Consider the following 23,508-nt stretch of genomic DNA (forward strand, 5'->3'; position numbering starts at 1 on the left):
TCATTCTCACTGACTAACTGTGCCCTGTGGCCATTCTCACCACACTAACTGTACCCTGGGGTCATTCTCACTGAACTATCTGTGTCCTGGGGCCATTCCCACTGACTAACTGTGCCCTGAGGCCATTCTCACTGACTAACTGTGTCCTGGGGCCATTCTCACTGACTAACTGTGCCCTGAGGCCATTCTCACTGAACTAACTGTGTCCTGGGGCCGTTCTCACCACACTAATGGTGTCCTGGGGCCATTCTCACTGACTGACTGTGCCCTGGGGCCATTCACACTAACTGTGCCCTGTGGCCATTCTCACTGACAAACTGTGCCCTGTGGCCATTCTCACCGCACTAACTGTGCCCCAACAGATGAGGAACAAACAATAATGGAGAAACTTACAAGATATTTACCTCGCCCAAGGCTGATGAGCCAAAGCCACTTCAACACTGGCCCACTTACGTAATGGCCATTCCCTTTGCCCTTGCCATAGTTTTGTACATCCTCATGAATCCTGTTCACTGATTGGGCACAGTCCAACTCCAAAAACTGCCATGAAGTGCTGCCTTTTTTAATCTTCAGCTGCAAACCCAAGGGAAATTGCCTCTTCTGCTCGCGTTCCCGGTAAATGATGAGGCACAGTTCAACTCCTGATATGTTTGACTTCAATCTTCAAATAAGAAAGCAGCATTTGGAAATAGCCTCTGGTTATTTTATGCAACAAACATTTCACAGAAATTTGGATAGGTAGATGGATGAGAGAGGTATAGAAGGTTATGGTTCGGGTGCAGGCTGATGGGATGAGGCAGAATTATAGTTTGGCATGGACTAGGTGGGTTGAAGGGCCTGTTTCTGTGCTCTAGTGCTCTATGACTCTATGAGAAGGAAAAAAAGACAAACACCACCTTCGCAAATAATGCATTTATTAAAAAGACAAATTGCAGAGTCCAGTAAGTTGCTTAAGCTTTGTTTATAAAAGAAGTTATCAAAAGTACATTTGAATCATCAGGCATAGAGGCAGATAATATAGTCTCTACAAAAGTAATGGACTGTGCACAAAGTTTTCTAGATATATCTTGCTTGGTCCCAGCATTCACCAAATATGCAGTTTGCAGAATTTTAGTACCAGGAGCACTGAAGATAACCAGCACTAAACAGGACGATTGCTTATTTTGGAAGACAGGGCATTGGGAGGAATCTGCCCATGACAGTAGGGATAGGGAGGATGGTGAGTCCAACTCTTCTCATTACTACCATCAGGGAGGAGGTACAGGAACCTGAGGACCCACACTCAATCATTCAGGAACCGCTTCTCCTCTGCCATCAGATTTCTCAATGGTCCTTGAACCCATGAACATTTTTTCATTATTTTCCCTTCTTTTTGCATTTCTTATTGCAATATATAGTAATGTTTATGCATTTCACTGTGCAAGTTTCATGACATTCCTCAGTGATAATAAACCTGATCCTGATTCTGACCCCATAAGCTCTTCCTACCACCGCAATTAGTCAAAGTAATTGTGCCCAATCCAGGCTTTAAGTCAGGTTAATATTACTGCGGCCTCCATTGGTCAGGGTCAACCATAGATACTGCATCCCAGCTGTCTATATCAGTGGTCCCCAACCACCAGGCCACAAAGCATGTGCTGCCGGGCCGCGAGGAAACGATATGATTTGGCGATATGAAATGATATGAGTCAGCTGCACCTTTCCTCATTCCCTGTCACGCACTGTTGAACTAGAACAGTACCCCCCCCCCCGCGCGCCCCCCCCATTGGCTGGTCCGCAAGAATATCGTCAATATTAAACCGGTCTGCGGTGCAAAAAAGGTTGGGGACCCCTGTCAACATGATATGTAAGCCAGGGCAATATGATATGGAGAGCAAGCTGCTGTCCATGTAACAGACTCCCCATCTCCACACAGCTGATGAATCCAAAGGAACACCAGAGATCGACAGTATTTGGCACCAGTGGCATCGTAGCAGTTGTCTGTCAACATTGAACTCAATGCAGGACTGTCTTAGAGACTCCAGCTCTGGAATTTTCCTCTGGATTTAATCCTGAAGCCTTCCCCATGAGTGGATACAGCCACAAGGCAGTGCAGGTTTGAGATCAGAGTTTTCCTTCTCCTCGATGAGCTGCCAACCATAGCTGATGAGCCCCATCTTACCAAATCAAAGCCATATGTGAAGGGTTAGGAGCTGGACTTGGTTGTCAGAGGCTATTTGAGGTGCATGCCATTAGGAATAGATAGTGGGAATTTATCCCCACACTGCCTCTCCTTCCCCCCCAAAGAACCAAGACAGGTTATTAGTATTTCCTAATTCGATATTAGAGGCTGCCTTTAACTGCTGGATTCTGAGTGCTGTGTAAATGTAGCTAGCCTTGATGCTTTGTGCTTTGGAACTTGAGGTATGCCTTCTACTACTTTCAATAAAAAAAAGGTAATGCTGATCAGAAAATCTAATTGAAATAGAGGATTATTCTGCTGGTATTTAACAAAAAGCTGAATTAACAAAATAGAATCCAGGAAATAAAATACAGATGCTGAAAATACAGGCTAAAATTTTGGGCTTTGCATTAGATGAAGTGGTAAAGAGATGTGCAGAAATTTGCCAAATGCTTTTTCTCTTGAAAACCTGAAGTGATCTGAAGGAGATAGAAAGAGTGATCATCATTGTACTTGGAGTACTGTGAGCAGTTTTGGGCCCCTTATCTAAGAAAGGGTGTGTTGGTATTGGAGAGGGTTCAGAGAAGGTTTATGACACTGACCCAATGACTGAGAGTGTTAACGTCTGAGGAGTGATTGATGACTCTGGGCTTGTATTCCCCGGAGTTCAGAAGAATGAGGGAGGATCTCATTGAAAACTATCAAATATTGAAAGGCCTAGATAGAGTGTATGTGAAGAGGGCATTTCCTATAGTGGATGAGTCTAGGACCAGAGGGCACAGCCTCTGAATAGAAGGACATCTCTTTAGAAGAGAGATGAGGAAGATTTTCTTTAGGCAGATGGTGATAATTTTGTGGAATTCATTGCCATGGATGGCTGTGGTAGCTCAGCCCTTCATAAGATGGTCTTATGACCCTAAGAGCAGCAAAATAAATTACAAAATAGCTCTATAGGACCCTGGCTAGAGCAGACCTGGAGTATTGTGTTCATTTCTGATCACCTCATTATGGAAAGGACGTGGAAGCTTTAAAGAGGGTTCAGAGGAGATGCTGCCTGGATTAGAGAGCAAGTCTGATTAGGATAGGTTGAGTGAGTTAGGGCTTTTCTCTTTGGAGAGAAGGAGGATGAGAGGTGACTCGACAGAGGTGTATAAGACGATAAAAGGCGTAGATTGTGTGAGCAGCTAGAGAGTTCTTACTGGGGTGGAAATGGTAAGTACAAAGGGCATTATTTTAAGTGTTTGGAGGAAAGTATTTGGGGGGGAGGAGGTGTATCAAAAGTAAGTTTCTTTACACAGAGAGTGGTAGGTGTGGAATGTGGTGGTGATAGAGGCAGATACATTAGGGGCATATAAAAAACTTTTAGGTAGACAGGAGGGAAAGGTTAGATTGATTTTAGAGCAGGCTCAGAAAGGAGATAATGCTGAGCCCTTATAAGACACTAGTCAGGCTGCACTTGGAGTATTGTCAACAGTTTTGGGCTCCATATCTCAGAAAGGATGTGTTATCATTGGAGAGTGTCCAGGGGAGGCTCATAGGGATGATCCCAGGAATGAAGGGGTTAACACATGTGGAGTGTTTGGCAGCTTTGGGCCGGTACTCACTGGAATTTAGAAAGATGTGGGGGGATCTCATTGGAAGCTGCTGAATGTTGAAAGGACAAGATAAGGTGGATGTGGAGAGGCTGTTTCCTCTAGTAGGGGTATCCACAACTTGACGGCACAGCCTCAAAATTGTGGGGCGACCGTTTAGAACAGAGATAAGGTGGAATTTTTTTTAAACCAGAGAGTAGTTATTCTGTGAAATTCTCTGCCACAGACTGCGGTGGAGGCCAAGTCTGTGGGTATATTTAAGGCAGAAGTCGATAGTTTCCCAATTGGTCAGGGCATCACAGGATATGGTGAGAAGGCAGGTGTATGGGGTTGAGTGGGATCTGGGATTAGTCATGATGGAATGGCCGTACAGACTCGATGGGCTGAATGGCCTAATTCTGCTTCTATATCTTATGGTCTTAAAAGGTTGGCACAATATCATAGTCTGACGGGCCAGTATTGCTCCGTAAATTTCTAAGGTCTGTGTTCTATTTTGAAGTCTGAAGGAAAGTTATGTACAAGGCTGTGTATCAGTGTTATCTCACAGCCTATATCTGTAACTCTTAAACAGTAGTCTCAATGTCATATGCAATTGGTCCATCCATAGAGAACCCCAAATAGAAGGATACATTCTCGATGCTTAGACCACTTCTCAGCTTGCCCAAATATACTGGTCTCACAGGAATTTTAACATTGCCAAACTCTGCGTACAGCTTGTTATCCTCCCCTGTTCTGCCCTTCATGCGGACAAGAAGATTTCTGACATCAAGTGTCTTCCAGATTTCTCCAGATTGCCATAAGGAATTGAGGTTTGGCACCTTTCTGAAAATTTGATCTATTTTTGCTTTGTGTGTGAATCTCCTCAAACCTTGTTCTTTGCAGAGATAGAAGTGTGCAACAGGATGTTTGGAATGACTCATTCGTCTGTAGCGCCCTCTGAATGACTGTCGGATTGCTGTTATGCATTTCAGAAGAAGTCTGAAATCTTCTTCAGTTTCATTTCTTTTTGTTGGCCAGAATAACAGGGAACCCAAGAAATACGGTTCAACGTAACCACAGTTAAACTCCACATCACGCAGCACTTCCTTCAAAAGATCTTGAAGTTTAGTGTAAGATTCGATGTTCTTTGAATTTGGTTTAACACAGTTAAGCACAATGTTGGCCAAGATAAAATTCTGTTTCTGCTGAGGTAATCTTGCTGTTTCATTCTTGAGGATAAATCTGTGACTATTGACAATTTCTTCCATTTTATCCCCAGTTTCAGAATTATTTGTCAGGAACTCAAGCAAACCGGCAAACCGGTCTGCTTTTTGAGGCTCCAAGAACTTCTTGTGTTCCTCCAACTGTAATGACAGGCTGAGTTTTGGATTCCTTCTCTTTGCTGAGATGGTTTCTATCTGTGACTGACAAAATACTTTGCAGTATTTTTTAAAACAATCTGAAACTTTTTTCCGAACCCTAACTTCAGCAGCTTCTCTCTCAATGTTCTTTGTTTTGAAATGGACAAAGTAGTCTTCAAAGAAGTCAAAAGCTGTCTTCATGTTTGTTTTGATATTAATAAGATATCGATTGTATTCATCAAGTATTGAACACAATTCTGCATCGATATTATTATTTTTTTCAATATGCTGAAGATTCATGTTACCTGACAGGAAAGATGGTAAATCCCCTGCATTTCTTTCTTTCTTCCCACTGAAGAAAGGGACCATTCTGACAATATCTATAACATACAGCGCAACTTCAATCTCTCCCAGATATCCAGAGGTATTGTAAATGTCAGGTTTTGATCTGGTCTCCCATTCATGCCAGCCAGCTCTATCTTCTTTCTGTTCTGTCAGTTGCTGTGATTGTTTGAAAGCCTCTGAAGCAGACTGCGCAAGATCCAAGAACTCCTTCAGTTGGGTAGGAGTCACCACCGTTGTTTTGTCAATTTCAACTGATTCCAACTTGTATTTTAATTTGCTTTTGAAAACTTGGCCTAGTGTATCTCTTATGTAGGAATTGTCTTTTGCCTGATCTTTAGCCTTTAAAGCCCATTTGAGTGCTGAATCAAAATCTTTTCTAACCAGATAGAAGTGTCTTGCCAAGGCCTGTGAAATGAAAGGATTTTGGTCAAACTTGTTTGATGCCTCAGTCAAAATGTTTATGACTTTATCACTTCCTTCCTCATTCTGTACTGCTTCAATTAAAGGAGAGAACAGAGTATTGGCCTCATCTCCATGTTCTTTCCGCTGTCTGGTAATTAACATACTGTACGTGTCTTGTAGGAGTTTTTCTCTTCCAATACCGCGTTGGAGGAAAATGTTATTAGTGAGAAATGTCAAGACAATGTCACTCTTGGGAAGACTGTAAGATTGCTTAAGTTCTTCTAAGCAGCCACTTGCAATCAGTGGATGGATGATCCGAATTCCCTGGTACCTCCCACACTCTTCCACTTCCATGCGGATAAGTAGGACATTGCAAGGGCCTATCAAGTCTTCAAACTTCTTAGGACCCCAAAATGTGGTTTTCACTTGTCCTAATCCCAAGAATTCTTCACATTTTGAAACTGATATGGAGGAATCTTTAACAAAGCAGTTCAGTAAAGCTAGGAATGAGATCAGCTGTATTTGCCTGCTTGCAATATCCAAATCCTTTAATAAATTATGGACCACATTTTCAATGTACTTTTTATCAAAATTATGCTTCATGATCATGAATGAGTAGAAATCTTCAGGTTTTGTGTGTTGCTCTTCAATTTCCTTAAGTTTTGACTCAAATAAAAGCTGCTCAGCATCAGTCAGTTGATGCTTCAACGCAATACTTTCCAACACCATCATCTTTGACCTCCCAACTGGATCCTGTGACCTCATGCAGTTCAAAAGGATTACCAATGGTGTATCAAATTGGAGTCCTTTCTCAGCAACTGCATTTTGAATTGAGTGCTGTAACACATGAACATTTTCAAATTCTTCAAGGTCATCTACCAAAAGTAAGACAGGATGACAGGAAGTCCCATAGGTCACCAACTCAACAATTTGTCTTCCAACTTCTAAGGGATCTTCTTTATTGTTCTTCAACACAGCACATCTAAACTTTTTCCTTAAATCCCATAAAACATGCATGGCCAAAGTTGTGCCACCACAGCCTGGATGATGAAATAAACTGATAATCACACACGTTGCAGAAGTTGATTTTACATTAATTAACTCAACAAGACAGTCGTAGCCTTGCCGTTTGATAAAGGGAACTTTTGTGGAAAAATAAAAATTCCACCACGATGCTTTACCACCTCTGTAAAACTGTTCTTCCTTGGATTTTTGAAATTCCTTAAACTTATTTTGATCCTTTTCTATGTCAGTATCCTCACATTCATTTTCACCCAAGATTTCAAGTGCTGTCATAAGTTCCTCATCTTTCTTCTTAAGAACAACAGATGAGGCAGATGCTGAGGGCAAGAATCGCCTTGTGGACCGAGTGACCGATTTTATCTTCAGAACGGTGTCATTGACTTCTTCCAGGCTTAAGGCAGAAACACATCTCCGGATAACTTCCTCTGAATCACACCTGAATTGCATAAGATCTTTCCAACGCAAGTAAGTCTGCTCATTTCCACAGATGCACATCATGTCTTTGACCCCTCGCAGTTCCTGGTAAAATGAACAGAAGGTTTCAAGAAAGGGATCTCTTTGATCATCTACTTTAGCCAGCAGCAAAAACACTACCAGAAATTTCCCTTTAGGCATGATGTCTGGTCGGCACAGGAATGAAACCAGCCTCCTGACGTCAGCAGCTCGTTCTTTATACCACTGATTGGGTTGTAGTGGCTTGTATTCTTGGCCTTCAAGATCTGATCTTCCATTGCAGAATATCCAGCTTGGTTGTTTGTACAATTTTAGTTTCTCAATGTTTTCAATAATTGATGTATCAATATCCTGGAACTGTCCCGGGAAGTGAAGGTTTGCTGTTCTCTCTTTACGATAAGAATGACATAGCCCACTGCTTACAGACTCAGGGTCATATTCTAGCACACAAAACCAGTTCAATTCGTTCAGGAACTCTAAATGTTGAATTTGATTCTGCTGTGCTTTATTCGTCACCAAAATATACCACTGATAATAGGAAGTGTCGATCATGTCTGAGCCACCTGTAATCATCCGGATCAGATTGTATCCTTCTTGTGTCTTTGTCACCCTTTGTGGTTTAGCTTCAGCCTTTCGTCGTATCTTGACCAAGCCCTCTAAAGTCTCGGTGAGAAATTTTTTGTGCTCTGCATCTCTCTCTGAGATGTTTTTATTTCCCAGAATATCTCTGGAACTGGTTCCATCACGTATGAACAACTGCTTCTCCTTGACCTTCATCCACTTCTTGCCGGTTTTATTCAGCAGGTGGATATAGTACAATTTAGAGTCACAAATGTCGGAGCTTGGCACAATGTCAACTTCAATAACGAATCTTTGTGACAGTGTTTGATCTGAGTTCAAAACCTCCACGAATCGGGGCGGTCGAATGCAGGATTTTGCATGTGCAACATCTCTCTCATCAAAGTAAGTAGAAAAGCTGTTATACAAACAATCAACGTACTTGTCAGTGTTCTCCACAGACACACCTATAATCTCACCATGTTTGTATCCACTTTTTGTGTCTCCTACCCCAAAATGGATGGTCCCATTTGTTCTGCTGTTAAGACATGCTGCTGAGAATCTGAAAACTTCATTACTGAACTTCTTCATCATATCTTCCATTACGTCTGCCCTCGTTTCATTCCCAGGCACATTAAAAAGTTTGAACTCATGCACTGGGTCGAGGAGATTGGAGGGTCCTGTTTCGGGAGGAAGGACATAGTTCTGTATATACCTTGAACCTATGTGACGCTGGTCAAATGGATATGGCTCACATCTTGGTTTTGGGGCATTTTCTTCAAACTGCTGTTTGTTTTTCCTTGCCTCAGATTCTGAGGCAGACTGTGCCTTTGCAACAGGAACAATCCTCTCTTGTTGATATTCCTGTCCGTTTGTCCCACTTTCCTCTGAATTTGTGGGGCTTGAGTTGGGTTGTGTGACTCGATCTCCCGTCCTTCTCTTCTTACTGTGTTTCTGTGCCGAGGGGTTCTTGTTGAGATCCGAGGAAGCTGATTTACTCCCCTGACCTTCTGCGTTGAGTAACTCAGGCGCTTCAGAATCCGAAGCATTTGACCCTTTGCAAAGGGAGCTTTCGTCAGTTGTTTGCTTTGTGGAACTCTTTGAAAGTTTGATGTATTCATCACGTTTATTTATTATCAGAGCTGCTGGTCCAGCCTTTATGCCCATTCCAGTTATGTCTGCTTTAGTAAGTCCTTCCAATACCACTCCACTGACATCTTCATTGTACAATATCTCACCACATTGCTGACCCAGTTTCAGTTCACCAGTCACCCAGGATTTCACATGCTCTTTGGTCCATTCAGTTAAGTCACTGGGTAAACAGCAGGATTTGTTCACCTTTGGTTCTTCACCTTTAATGGAATCACAATTTGTCAAATTATTTATGTTGAACACATTAAACCTTTCGCATCAACTTTACTATTTGTCATAAGTACATCAACATACACTCAGTGGCCACTTTATTAGGTACACCCGTACACCTGCTTGCTAATGCAAATACTTTGCTTCAGTCTTTACTGTGGAAGACACTAGGTGTATGCCAGAGGTTCCTGAGTGTCAGGGAGCAGGAGTGAGTGTCATTGCTATTACAAAAGGAAAAGTGCGAGGCAACTGGAATGTCTTAAGGGGGATAAGTCACCTGAACCAGATGGACTACATCTCAGAGTTCTAAGAAAAGTTGCTGAAGAGATAAAGGATGCATTGGTCATGACCTTTCAAGAATCACTTGATTCTGGTATGGTCTCGGAGGACTGAGAAATTGCAAATGTCATTCCACTCTTTGAGAAGGGAGGAAGGCAAAAGAAAGGAAATTATAGGCTAGTTAGCCTAACCTCAGTGATTGGGAAAGTGTTGGAGTCCATTATTAAGGACAATGTTTTAGGGTACTTGGAGACTAATGATAAAATAAGTCAAAGTCCACATGGTTTCTGTAAAGGAAAATCTTGCCTGACAAATCTATTGGACTTCTTCGAGAAAGCAGGGTTAGCAAAAGGGAGGCAGTTGATGTCATTTACTTGGATTTTCAGTAAGTGTTTGATAAGGTGCCACACATGAGGCTGCTTAAAATCCTATGTTGTTACAAGAAAGATACTGGCATGGATAGAGGAATGGCTGACAGGCAGGAGGCAGTGAGTGGGAATAAAAGGGGCCTTTTCTGGTTGGCAGCCAGTGACTAGTGGTGTTCCTCAGGGGTCAGTATTGGGACTGCTACTTTGCACATTGGTTGTCAATGATTTAGATAATGGAATTGATGGCTTTGTGGATGATAAAAAGACAGGTGGAGGGGTAGGTAGTGCTGAGGAAGCAATGCAATTGCAGCAGGTTTTCGACTAATTGGAAAAATGGGCAAAAAAGTGGCAGATGGAATACTGTGTTGGGAAGGGTATGATAATGCATTTTGGTAAAAGGAACAATAGTGCGGACTATTATCTAAATAGGGAGAAGGTTCAAACATCAGAGGTGCAGAGGGACTTAGGAGTCCTCATGCAAGACTCCCAGAAGGTTAATTTACAGGTTGAGTCCGTGGTAAAGAAGACAAATGCAAGGTTTGTATTTATTTCAAGGGGAATAGAATATAAAATCAAGGAGATAATGCTGAGCCTTTATAAGACACAAATCAAGCTGCACTTGGAGTATTGTCAACAGTTTTGGGCCCCATATCTCAGAAAGGGTGTGTTGTCATCAGAGAAATTGCAGAGGAGGTTCACGAGGATGATTTCGGGAATGAAGGGGTTAACATATGACGAGCATTGGCAGCTTTGGGCCTGTACTCACTGGAATTTAGAAGGATGCGCGAGGATCTCATTGAAACCTACTGAATGTTGAAAGGACGAGATACGGTGGATGTGAAGAGGATGTTTCCTACGGTGGGGGTATTCAGAACTAGAGGGCACAACCTCAGAATTGAGGGGGAACCTTTTAGAACAGGGGTGAGGAGGTTTTTTTTCTAGCCAGACTGTAGTGAATCTGTGAAATGCTTTGCCACAAACTGCAGTGGAGGCCAAGTCCGTGGGTATACTTAAGACAGAAGTTGATCGTTTCCTGATTGGTCAGGGCATCAAAGGATATGGTGAGAAAGCAGGTGTATAAGGTTGTGGGATCCAGGATCAGCCATGGCGGAGTAGACTCAATAGGTTGAATGGCCTAATTCTGCTCCGAAGATGGGTGGAGGGGTAGGTAGTGCTGAGGAAGCAATATGATTGTAGTAGGAATTAGAAAAATTAGAAGAATGGGCAAAACAGTGGCAGATGGAATACAGTGTTGGGAAATGTATGATAATGCATTTTGGTTAAAGGAACAATAGTGTGGACTATTATCTAAATAGGGAGAAGGTTCAAACTTCAGAGGTGCAGAGGGACTTAGGAGTCCTCATGCAAGACTCCCAGAAGGTTAATTTACAGGTTGAGTCTGTGGTAAAGAAGGCAAAAGCAAGGTTTGTATTTATTTCAAGGGGAGTAGAATATAAAATCAAGGACACAATGCTGAGCCTTTATAAGACGCTACTCAGGCCACACTTGGAGTATTGTCAACAGTTTTGGGTCCCATCTCTCAGAAAGGATGTGTTGTCATTGGACAGAGTCCAGAGGAGGTTCACAAGGATGATTTTGGGAATGAAAGGGTTAAGTTATGTGGAGCGTTTGGCAGCTTTGGGCCTGTACTCACTAGAATTTAGAAGAATGTGTGGAAATCTCACTGAAAGAACTAGATAGGGTGGACGTGGGGCGGATGGTCACTCTGGGGAGCGGGGGAAGAACCAGATCTGTAACTAGAGGACACAGCCTCAAAACTGAAGGGTGACCTTTCAGAGCAGAAGTAAGGAGGAATTTTTTTAGCTGAAGAGTGGCGAATCTGTGGAATGCTCTGTCACAGACTACGGATGAGCCAAGTCCATGGGTATATTTAAAGCAAAAATAGATAGATTCCTGATTGGTTGGAGGATATTCCTGGAGGGATATGGTGAAAGGACAGGTGTATGACGTTGAGTGAGATCCAGGATCAGCCGTGATGAAATGGCAGTGAGACTGGATGGGCTGAATGGCCTAATTCTGCTCCTACGTCTTATGGTCTTATATTTAAGAAAACAACCTCTACCTAATGTTGCAAAAATGAAGGAGCTGGTTGTGGACCACAGGAGGAATAGAGATGTGCGAGACCCTATTGACATCAATGGATCTGGGGTTGAGAGGATGAATAGTTTTAAGTTCCTTGGCATAAACATCACTGAGGATCTCACGTGATCTGTACATACCAGCTATGTGGTGACAAAGGCACAACAGCACCTCTTTCACCTCAGACGGTTGAGCAAGTTCGGTATGGGCCCTCAAGTCCTAAGAACGTCTACAGGGGCACAATTGAGAGCATCCTGACTGGCTGCATCACTGTCTGGTATGGGAACTGTACTTCCCTCAATCGCAGGACTCTGCAGAGAGTGGTGCAGACAGCCCAGAGCATCTGTAGTTGTGAACTTCCTACGATTCAGGACATTTACAAAGACAGGAGTGTAAAAAGGGCCCGAAGGATCACTGGGGACCCAAGTCACCCCAACCACAAACTGTTCCAGCTGCTACCATCTGGGAAACGGTACCGCAGCATAAAATCCAGGACCAGCAGGCTCCGGGACAGCTTCTTCCACCAGGCCATCAGACTGATTAATTCCTGCTGACGCAACTGTATTTCTATGTTATATACTGACTATCTTGTTGAACATAATATTTATTATAAATTGCTATAAATTGCACATTGCACTTTTAGACGGAAACGGTAGTGCTGAGGAAACAGAGAGTCTGCAGAGAGACTTGGATAGATTGGGAGAATGGGCAAAGAAGTGGTAAATGAAATACAATGATGGAAAGTGTATGGTTAGGCACCTTGGCAGAAGAAATAAACGGGCAGACTATTATTTAAATGGAGACAGAATTCAAAGTTCTGAGATGCAACAGGACTTGGGAGTCCTTGTGCAGGATACCCTTAAGGTTAACCTCCAGGTTGAGTCAGTAGTGAAGAAGGCGAATGCAATGTTGGCATTCATTTCTAGAGGAATGGAGTATAGGAGCAGGGATGTGATGTTGAGGCTCTATAAGGCGCTGGTAAGACCTCACTTGGAGTACTATGGGCAGTTTTGGTCTCCTTATTTAAGAAGGGATGTGCAGACGTTGGAGAGGGTACAGAGAAGATTCACCCGAATGATTCTGGGAATGAGAGGGGTAACATATGAGGAACATTTGTCTGCTCTTGGACTGTATTCCTTGGAGTTTAGAAGAATGAGGGAGGAATAGAAACATTTCGAATGTTGAAAGGCATGGACAGAGTGGATGTGGCAAAGTTGTCTCCCGTAGTGGGGGAGTCTAGTACGAGAGGGCATGACTTAAGGATTGAAGGGCGCCCATTCAGAACAGAGATGCGAAGAAATTTTTTTAACCAGAGGGTGGTGAATCTATGGAATTTGTTGCCATGGGCCGCAGTGGAGGCCAAGTCATTGGGTGTATTTAAGGCAGAGATTGATAGGTATCTGAGTAGCCAGGGCATCAAAGGTTATGGTGAGAAGGCGGGGGAGTGGGACTAAATGGGAGAATGGACCAGCTCATGATAAAATGGCAGAGCAGGCTTGATGGGCCGAATGGCCGACTTCTGCTCCTTTGTCCTATGGTCTATGTCTTATGGTAAAGATTTTTACACCTCAGGAATATGAAGGATGTAAGTCAATTCAGTTCAATTCAATTCAATTAATCAGCCAATTAAGTGGCAGGAATTTAACACATAAAAGCATGCAGACATGGTCAAGAGACCATGTTCTTCAGACCAAAGATCAGAATGGAGAAGATATGTTATCTAAGTGACTTCAACTGTGGAATAGCTGTTGGTACCTGACGGGATGGTTTGAGTATCTCAGAAACTGCTAATCTGGGATTTTCACATACAGCAATATCTGGAGTTTACAGAGAATAGTGTGAGGAAAAAAAAACATTCAGTGAGTGGCAGTTCTGTGGGCAAAAACACCTCATTAATGAGAGAGGTCAGAGGAGAATGGCCAGACTGGTTCAAATAATCTTGTGTTTCAACAGTGGTTTGTAGAGGAGCATCTTCGAATGCACAACATGTCGAACCTTGAAACGGATGGGCTACAGCAGCAGAAGACCACGATCATACACTCAGTGGCCACTTTATGCATAGGAGGTACTGTGGGCGCCACTGTAGATGCGAACACTGCAGTTCAACTGCAGCCCATGCTCACCGCTGAAAAATCAGGCAATACCTCTCAGTGCTTGGGAATGAATTGATGTTATAACTCAGTAATGCTTGAACTTCAATGATCTGCAGCAGTTATGGAACCTTTGTGGGAAGGTGGGATTAGGTTGATAGCTCTTTTTTGACCCCCACACACATTATGGGCCAAAGGCAGCTCCTCTACATTGGTGAGACCTGACAAAGTGGTGACCACTACGTCGAGTATATTTGTTCCACCTGGCACAACAAGCTAGATCTCCCAGTGGCCACCCATTTTAATTTTACTTCCTATTCCCATTCTGACAAGTCAGTCCATGGCATTCCCTACTTCCACAATAAGGCCACTCTTAGGTTGGAGGAACAGTATCTCATATTCTGGTTGGGTGATCTCCAACCTGATAACGTGAACATTAATTTCTCCAACTTCTGGTCATTTCTTCCACTCCCTTTCTCTCTTTTTCCACACCCCATTCTGGTTCCCCTCTCACCCCTTCCCATCTTCCTCTCACCTTCCCATCACCTCCCTCTGCTGCTCCCTTGCTTCCCTTTCTCCCATGGTCTACTCTCCTCTGCTTTCAGATCCCTTCTTCTTCAGCTCTATACCTTTTCCATCTATTATCTCTCAGTTTCTCACCTCATCCCTCCCCCACCCACCAGGTCTCACCTATCGCTTGCCAGCTTGCACTCCTGCCTCACCTTTTTATTCTGCCTTCTATCTCCTTCCTTTCCAGTCCTGATGAAGGGACCCAGCCAGAAGTCCTCTCCATAGACCTGCTGAGTTCCTCCAGCATTTTGTGTGTATCACTCAGGATTACCAGCATCTGCAGAATCTCTTATGTTTACAATCTTTGTGTTCAAAAAAAAAATCATTAAGTATTAGAAACATGAAGGCTATTATATTTAAAACAATTAAAGATATCTCCAACTTCCTGACAATCAACACTGGTGCAGCTCAGGGATATATGTTTCACCCACTGCTCTAAACACTCAAGATTTAATACAATTAAAGATATCTCCAACTTTAATTGGATGTTTCCCATGGTGGGAGAGTCTAGGACAAGAGGACGGAGCCTCAGGATAGAGGGGTGCCCTTTCAGAAATGCGGAGAAATTTCTTTAGCCAAAGGGTGGTGAATTTGTTGCCACAGGCAGCTGTGGAGGCCAGGTTGTTGGGTATATTTAAGGCAGAGATTGATAGTTTCCTGATTGGACACACCATCAAAGGTTATGGGCAGAAGGCCTGAACTGGGGTTGAGGAGGAGTAAAAAAAGGGATCAGCCATGATTGAATGGCAGAGCAGACTCGATGGGCCAAACAGCCCAATTTCAACCATGAATATGTGGCTAGGCACAGCTCAAATGCCATCTGTAAATTTGCTGATAATACAACCATTTTGGCAGAATCTCAGGTGGTGATGAGAGGGCATACAGGAGTGAGATATACCAGCTAATTAAATGGTGTTGCAGCAACAACCTTGGACAATGTCAGTAAGACCAAAGAACTGATTGTAGACTTCGCTGAGGATCTAACCTGGACCCAACATATCAATGCATCTAAGAGGAGGCAAGACAGCAGCTATATTTTATTAGGAGTTTGAGGAATTTGATATGTCACCAAAAATGCAGATTTCTACGGATGTACCATGGAGAGCAATCTAACTGGCCACATCACTGTCTGGTATGGGGCTGGGGTCTGCTGCACAGGATTGAAGTAAACTTCAGAGAGTCTTCTGCTGCTGTAGCCCATCCACTTCAAGGTTCGGTATCTTGTCTGCTCAGAGATGCTCCTCTGCACACCACTGTTGTAATGTGTGGTTATTTAAGTTACTGTCACCTTCCTGTCAGCTTGAGGCCAGTCTGGCTTTTCTCCTCTGACCTCTCTCACTAACAAGGTGTTTTCTCGCACAGAAAAGCTGCTCACTATTTTTCGCATTATTCTCTATAAACCCTAGAGCAGGGGTTTCTAACATTTTTATGCCATGGACCCCTACCATTAACCCCAGGTTGGGAACCCCTGTTCTAGAGATTGTTCTGTGTGAAAATCCCAGGAGATCATCAGATTCTGAGATACTCAAACCACCCCATCTGGCACCAACAATCACTCCACGGTCAAGGTCACTTAGATCACACTTCTTCCCCATTCTGATGTCTAATCTGAACAACAATTGAATGTCTTGACCACGTCTGTATGCTGTTATGGATTGAGTTGCTACCACATGGTTGGCAGATTTAGATATTTGCATTAACGAGCAGGTGTACTGGTGTACCTAATAAAGTGGCTACTGCGTCTATATTCCTGTTCTGTCCCTATTCTCTGTGATGATCTTTGAAATTTCTCCAACTCCTGCTGAAAGGGTTTGTGAGAGCAAACAGAAGGGCCAGACAGAGTTGTCAAAGTAACTGTCAATTTATTGAAATCTGGTGTGCACCCAGAGACCAGCGAAAGCTGATCTACCTGAGTGTGAATTTGGTATGGCTTTTACATTCTCAGTTGAAGAGATTACCAGTAAAACTACATTTGGATAATAAAATGCTGGCTACAGGAGACTTAATTAAGTAACAGACTTGGTCCTGATTACAGAATAAAATGATTGTCCACAGGTCTAACAGTAAGTCAAATTTTCTATTATAACAATGGGCACATGTAACATAATTATCATGTTCCTGATTGGGTATTGTTGCTGCTACATTCCATGTCTACAGTCCTAAGCTTTGTGGTTCTCTGTTACCACATTAGCTCAACCTACATCCCTATTTACTAGTTACTAACCCTCACAATTCTTAACCACTACAACAAATATATTTTTAGCACTCTGTGGCAGCAAATTCCACATGATTATTATCACATTGAAGAAAATTCTCTTCACTTCAGCAAAAAATATCTTGACTTATAACTTGAGACTCCAGCACTTTCTAATATGAGCTCAGAGGTGGCTGTTTTGAAGGCCCCATCCTACACCTCCTGATTGACAGACACCAAATAACAGACAACTGACAAATCAAGAATTTATCAAGCTCCGCCTTAAATGCACACAGGTCACTGGGTGTACTTAAGGTAGAGAATGATAGATTCTTGATTAGTCAGGACATGAAAGGTTACGGGGAGAAGGCAGGAGAATGGGGTTGAGAGGAAAGTGGATCAGCCATGATGATATGGCGGAGCAGTCTTGATGGGCTGAACGGCCTAATTCTGTTCCTATACCTTACAGTCTAAGCATCCTCCCACAGTTTTGCCAGCTGTTAATGCAGCTTGGGACTTTCAAGTGCTTTTAAAGGTCACTGCCACTCAGGGAAAGTTAATACCGTTGTAAGTGAATTTTTTTTAAGAAATGAAGATCATCTTCATTCCAAAACAAATATACTTAAAAGTAATGAACACATTAAACTGAACAAACTATTTAAATGCGACACACACAAGATTGTGAAAGAAATCTGCAGGTCAGGCAGCATCTATGGAGGGGAATAAACAGTCAATATTTCTGGTCAAGTTCCTTCATCGGGACTGGGAAGGAAGGGGGAAAGATGCCGGGATAAAAAGTTGAGGGGTGGGGAAACGAGGACAAGCTCAAAGGTGATAGGTGGAAAGGGTAAAGGGCTGGGGAGGGGGAAAAGAAGTAAGAAGCAGGAAGGTGATAGGTGGAAAGGGTAAAGGGCTGAAGAAGAAGGAATCTGATAGGAGAGGAGGTGGACCATGGGAGAAAGGGAAGGAGGTGGGGAACCGGGGGAGGTGAGTAGAAGAGGAAAGATGAGAGGAGTTTCATGGTGGGGTATGGAAGAAGAGGGAAGGGAGACCAGCCCTTTACCTTTTTCACCTATTACCTCCCAGCTTCTTTCTTTGTCCCACCTCCCTTCTTATTCTGGCTCTCCTCTGTCTTCCTTTCCATTCTGATGTCGGGACTCAGCCCGAATCATTGATTGTTTATTCATTTCCTGATGCAACCTGACCCAGTGAATTCCTCCAGCATTTTGTTTGAGTTGCTATGGATTTCCAGCATTTACTGAATGTGTTTAAAACTAAATATAGCATGCCCCACCCACTTTTATTTAACCTGAAGCCTCTTATCCCAGCTGGAATAAATCAGCATGTTGTTATATTTTATGCCTGGACTAAATGTATAGTGGATTCAGGTGCCAATTCCTCAGCATAAAGTCTGGAGAACTTCAGCAAAATTTATCAGTGAATTACTTTGTAAGTCAGGACTTCCACTGTGCCTAGCTAGTGCTGAATCTCTGAATTTGCCAAGTTCAGACAATGAGTCACTGAACATACTCAACACTGTTGGCTTGAGCCTGCAAATCCCAGCCCATGGGTTTAGAATGCAGAACAGTCCAGCACAGGAACTGTCATGGTCCGGTCCCTGAAGTCCGCGTTCCGGTTTACGGTCCGGTCCGTGGATTGCGGACTCCGGGTCTTCCGGCTGTCCCTTGTTTCATTTGGGCTTAATCATAGGCACCCGACGCTCGTCTTGGGGCTGGGAATATAAGTGGCTCTGGGTTTGTGTGTGCTTGCTGGTTTGTCTAGTCAGTATCTTGTCCTTGCCTCTGATTGGGTAAGTCAGGCTGTCTTTGCTGTTACCCTGAGGCTGGACTGTTCCCTTCCCTTCCCCTTCCTTCTGGAGACTTGCCCGCAACCTTGTCAAGTTCTACCACTGGAACAAGACCGGAACCTCGCTGTGTCAAGGTAAGGAATTGTCTATTGTTGAGTTGGAACTGTCTGTGTCCACACCTTTGTGAGGTAGGTCCGGCTGTTTGCCGCTACCTAGTGTTGGGAATCGTCTCTGTGTTCACGTCTTTGCTAGGTAGGTCTGGGTGCTTGCCACTACCTAGTGTTGGGAACTGTCTCGTCGTGTTCAGCATTCTATGTAGAGCCCCAGCCCCAAGTCCTGTTTCCAAGGAGGGTCCTGGCTCTGTGTTCTGTGTACGAGTCCTAGCCCCAAGTCCTGCTCCCAAGGAGGGGTCCCGGCTCTGTGTTCCATGTCCCTGTGTTCCTGTCTCTCAAGTCCAAGGCTCCGTGTTCCTGTGCTCTAGACCAAGGCTCTGTGCTCCTGTCCTCCCCAAGACCAAGGCTATGTGTTCTGCGATCCTATCGTACCAATTCCAAGGCTCAGCTGTTCCTGAGTACCAAGTCAAGGCTTTGTGTTCTCATCCTGTCCATGTGCTTTGTCGTGTGCTGGAGTTCCCTCATCCTGTACTGGAGTTCCTTCATCTTGCCCAGGAGTCTCTCGTTCAGTCCTGTAGCCTCGCCTAGTCCAGTCTCCCAAGGCCACTTTTGCCTGGTTCTGGAGTCCAAGCCCGAGTCTAGACCCAGGTTCTGGGTCCTTGTCCAGTCTCCGGCTTGGAGTCTGAACCCAAGCCTCATCGTGTCCTCGCCTCAAAGAACCCAAGCCTCGTCATGTCCTCACCTCAAAGAATCCAAGCCTCTACCACCTCCCCGGGCAGCACAGTTCAGGCACCCTCCACTCAGTGTAAAACAACTTGCTCCTCACGTTTCCTTTAAAATTACCCCTTCTCATCTTAAATGTATGTCCTCTGGTATTAGACATTTCATAGAATCATAGGAAACCTACAGCACAATACAGGCCCTTCGGCCCACAAAGGTGTGCTGAACATGTCCTTACCTTAGAGATTACCTAGGGTTACCCATAGCCCTCTATTTTTCTGAGCCCCATGTACCTATCCAGAAGTCTTTTAAAAGACCCTATCGTATCCGCCTCCACCCCCCCCTCGCCGGCAGCCCATTCCTCGTACTCACCACTCTCTGCGTAAAAAAACTTACCCCTGACATCTCCTCTGTACCTACTTCCAAGCACCTTAAAACTGTGCCCTCTCGTGCTAGCCATCTCAGCCGTGAGAAAAAGCCTCTGACTATCCACACTGGGAAAATGATGTCTGTCTGTTCTATTGATGCCTCACATAACCTTATAAAGTCAAATCAAAGCTCCCCTCAACCTTCGCCTCTCCAGACGGTTTGCGGTGCATGCATAGAACATCCTGCCAGGGGTAACACACACAGTGCTGGAGGAACTCAGCAGGCCAGGCAGCATCTCGGAAAAGAGTACATAGATGCTGCCTGACCTGCTGAGTTGCTCCAGCATTTTGTGTGTGTTGCTCGGATTTCCAGCATCCGCAGATTTTCTTTTGCTTGTGATCCTACTGGGGTGGTGGCACACACAGATTGATTAGGGACAATTTTAGAGACTATTAGATAGGCATCTGGATGGTAGAACATTGGGGGGTGGTTTATGTGGGAGAGAAGGGTTAGATTGATCTTGGAGAAAGTTAAAAGTTGGCACAATATCCTAGGCCAAGGGGCTGTAGTGTGCTATAATGATCTAGTTCTTTGTGTGTAAATAAATCAACCATGATGTGATGGAGCAAAAATAATGGGCTAAATGGCCCAATTCTATTCCTATGTTTTATGGTTAATGGTCTCAATGTGACAACTGGATTAAAAACATCCTTAAACATATCCATTTGGGAACTGAAAGCAAAATAAAGTCGAGAAGCCTGGTCCAATGGAAGTGACGGAACTACAGTGTTAAGCCAAGTTCAGTGCCGTCGCTGCCTGCCCTCGGATATTTGGTGCAAGTCCTTTTGGAAAGAGCCCACATCCTGCGCACAATTCTCATCACTCCTACACTAGGGAGACGATGAACAGTAATGTACACGCTCCTTCTCTCACCCTGCCATACATAACGCACCGTTTTTAAACACTGACAGCTACCTGCAGTCGTGTCCGAAGCTCTTCCATATTTCCGGTGTTTTGATAACCAAGGAAGTGAGACTGAAAGACATTTGAGCTAATCTCTGTCATATAAAGGAGGCGCAAGGCTCACCTGGTCCTTCTCCGGCACTCTGCATCGTCCGGTAGCGGTACAAACCGGCTCAGGGAACAGACACCCGTCGGGACAGGGGATGAAAGCCCTGCCGGGCACCAGGAGACCCTGTCCTGCCGAGACGGCGATAGTCCCGCGAAGTGCTGTAATTACAAACAACCTTCGGTTTCGATTCTCCCTTTTCTTTCTCAATTCGTTTACTTGGTATCAGATTTTACGTCAGAGCCTGTGAAACGCGGAAGTATTTCTTCGCGAGGGACGGGGCTGGTGTCTGGATATCCGCAGCTGTCAGTCAGCAAGACACCCCGCAAGCCGCGAAGATCGGTTGGAATCTATTCGATGATTATTGTACAGCACTTCACAGTGCATTGGGTTCCACGACCAAATACTGGTCTCCACAAAACATATTTCACCATGGAGTTCGCCGTTCGGTGTAGCTTTGGTACCCGCCGAAGAGTGGTAACTTCAGTACCTGTCGATTAGGGACAACTTTTGTACTTTGACATTAGCGGTAACTTTGTGCCTGGCCAATAAGGGTAACTTTGGTACCTTTCTGTTCGGAGTAAATTTGGCAACTTAGTGGACGTTAGGGTTAACTTTGTTATCCGGCTATTAGACCGTAAGATATAGGAGCAGAATTAGGCCATTCGGCCCATCGAGTCTGCTCCACCATTTCATCATGGCCGATCCAATTTTCCACTCAGTCCTGATCTCTTGCCTTCACCCCGTATCCCTTCATGCCCTGACCAGTCAAGAATCTATCAAGCTCTGTCTTACATGTCCATAAAGACTTGGCCTCCACAGCTGCCAGTGGCAAAGAATTCCATGGGTTTCCCACTCTCTGGCTGCAGAAATTCTTCCTCATCTTCATTCCAAAAGGACTCTGCTCTATTCTGAGGCTGTGTCCACTGGACTTAGCACAGGGAACATCCTCTCCACATCCATTCTATTAAGACCTTTCACCTTACGATAGGTTTCAATGAGGTCACCCCCCAATTTTCTGAATTCTATCAAATGCTCTTCATATACCAAACTATTCAATCCTGGAATCATTTTCGTGAACCCCCTTTGAACCCTCTCTAGTTTGAGCACATCCTTTCTAAGATAAGGCACCCAGACCTGCTCACAATACTCCAAGTGAGGCCTCACCTGTCACAATAGGGTGCTGGGAACAGACCCCAATGCAAGACACAGACACTGAAGCACAAGGAACAGGACTTGACTACAGTAGGGACGTGACAGGATACAGACCAGGAGCAGGGACAAGAACGCAGACTTGGGCAAGGAAAAGCGGAACCAGGACTAGAAACCATGGGCTAGGAGACAAGGCATCGACACCGAGCCCGAGACTGGACAAGGACCCAAAACCTGGGTCTTGCCTTGGGCTCGGACCCCAGAACCAGGCAAGGACATGACATGGCTTCAGGACAGGACGTGGCAGGGGACTAGAGGCCTGAGCTTGGAGACAGGCTGGGGTCTTTGTTCTTGAGGCTGGGGTCTTGAGTCTTGAGTCTGGAGCTTGGCTGCAGGCTGGCGTCTTGGGTCTTGAGCTCGGCCGGTGGATCCTCGAGGCTTGGGCTCCTGGAGCTCGGCCGGCGGATCCTCGAGGCTTGGGCTCCTGGAGCTCGGCTGGCCGGATCCTCGAGGCTTGGGCTCCTGGAGCTCGGCTGGCCGGATCCTCGAGGCTTGGGTTCCTGGAGCTCGGCTGGCCGGATCCTCGAGGCTTGGGTTCCTGGAGCTCGGCTGGCCGGATCCTCGAGGCTTGGGTTCCTGGAGCTCGGCTGGCCGGATCCTCGAGGCTTGGGTTCCTGGAGCTCGGCTGGCCGGATCCTCGAGGCTTGGGTTCCTGGAGCTCGGCTGGCCGGATCCTCGAGGCTTGGGTTCCTGGAGCTCGGCTGGCCGGATCCTCGAGGCTTGGGTTCCTGGAGCTCGGCTGGCCGGATCCTCGAGGCTTGGGTTCCTGGAGCTCGGCTGGCCGGATCCTCGAGGCTTGGGTTCCTGGAGCTCGGCTGTCCGGATCCTCGAGGCTTGGGTTCCTGGAGCTCGGCTGGCCGGATCCTCGAGGCTTGGGTTCCTGGAGCTCGGCTGGCCGGATCCTCGAGGCTTGGGTTCCTGGAGCTCGGCTGGCCGGATCCTCGAGGCTTGGGTTCCTGGAGCTCGGCTGGCCGGATCCTCGAGGCTTGGGTTCCTGGAGCTCGGCTGGCCGGATCCTCGAGGCTTGGGTTCCTGGAGCTCGGCTGGCCGGATCCTCGAGGCTTGGGTTCCTGGAGCTCGGCTGGCCGGATCCTCGAGGCTTGGGTTCCTGGAGCTCGGCTGGCCGGATCCTCGAGGCTTGGGTTCCTGGAGCTCGGCTGGCCGGATCCTCGAGGCTTGGGTTCCTGGAGCTCGGCTGGCCGGATCCTCGAGGCTTGGGTTCCTGGAGCTCGGCTGGCCAGATCCTCGAGGCTTGGGTTCCTGGACCTTGGCTGGTGGATCCTCGAGGCTTGGGTTCCTGGAGTTTGGCTGCAGGATCTTCGTCTTGAAATGCGGAGGCTGGTAACTCAGAGGCTGGAGCTGAGAAACTGACTGAGAACTG

The 23,508-nt window shown here is 45.3% G+C and overlaps 1 protein-coding gene across 2 annotated transcripts; it reads right to left on the reverse strand.

The window, feature by feature from the left end:
* Positions 1 to 906: 906 nt before the first annotated feature.
* On the reverse strand, positions 907 to 21,112 carry LOC134357789 (sterile alpha motif domain-containing protein 9-like). Of its 2 annotated transcripts, XM_063069442.1 has the most exons (3): positions 20,934 to 21,112; positions 14,796 to 14,945; positions 907 to 9,226 (listed from the first exon to the last, which is right to left on the reverse strand). In XM_063069442.1, exon 3 carries the CDS (start codon positions 9,039 to 9,041, stop codon positions 4,317 to 4,319), a length of 4,725 nt encoding a protein of 1,574 aa, XP_062925512.1. In that variant the 5' UTR covers positions 9,042 to 9,226; positions 14,796 to 14,945; positions 20,934 to 21,112; the 3' UTR covers positions 907 to 4,316. The 2 variants fall into 2 exon arrangements, with proteins under 2 accessions (XP_062925512.1, XP_062925511.1); XM_063069441.1 differs by lacking the exon at positions 14,796 to 14,945.
* Positions 21,113 to 23,508: the final 2,396 nt, after the last annotated feature.

The sequence above is a fragment of the Mobula hypostoma genome, chromosome 17 (genome assembly GCF_963921235.1).
Source record: "Mobula hypostoma chromosome 17, sMobHyp1.1, whole genome shotgun sequence".
Classification (NCBI taxonomy): domain Eukaryota; kingdom Metazoa; phylum Chordata; class Chondrichthyes; order Myliobatiformes; family Myliobatidae; genus Mobula; species Mobula hypostoma.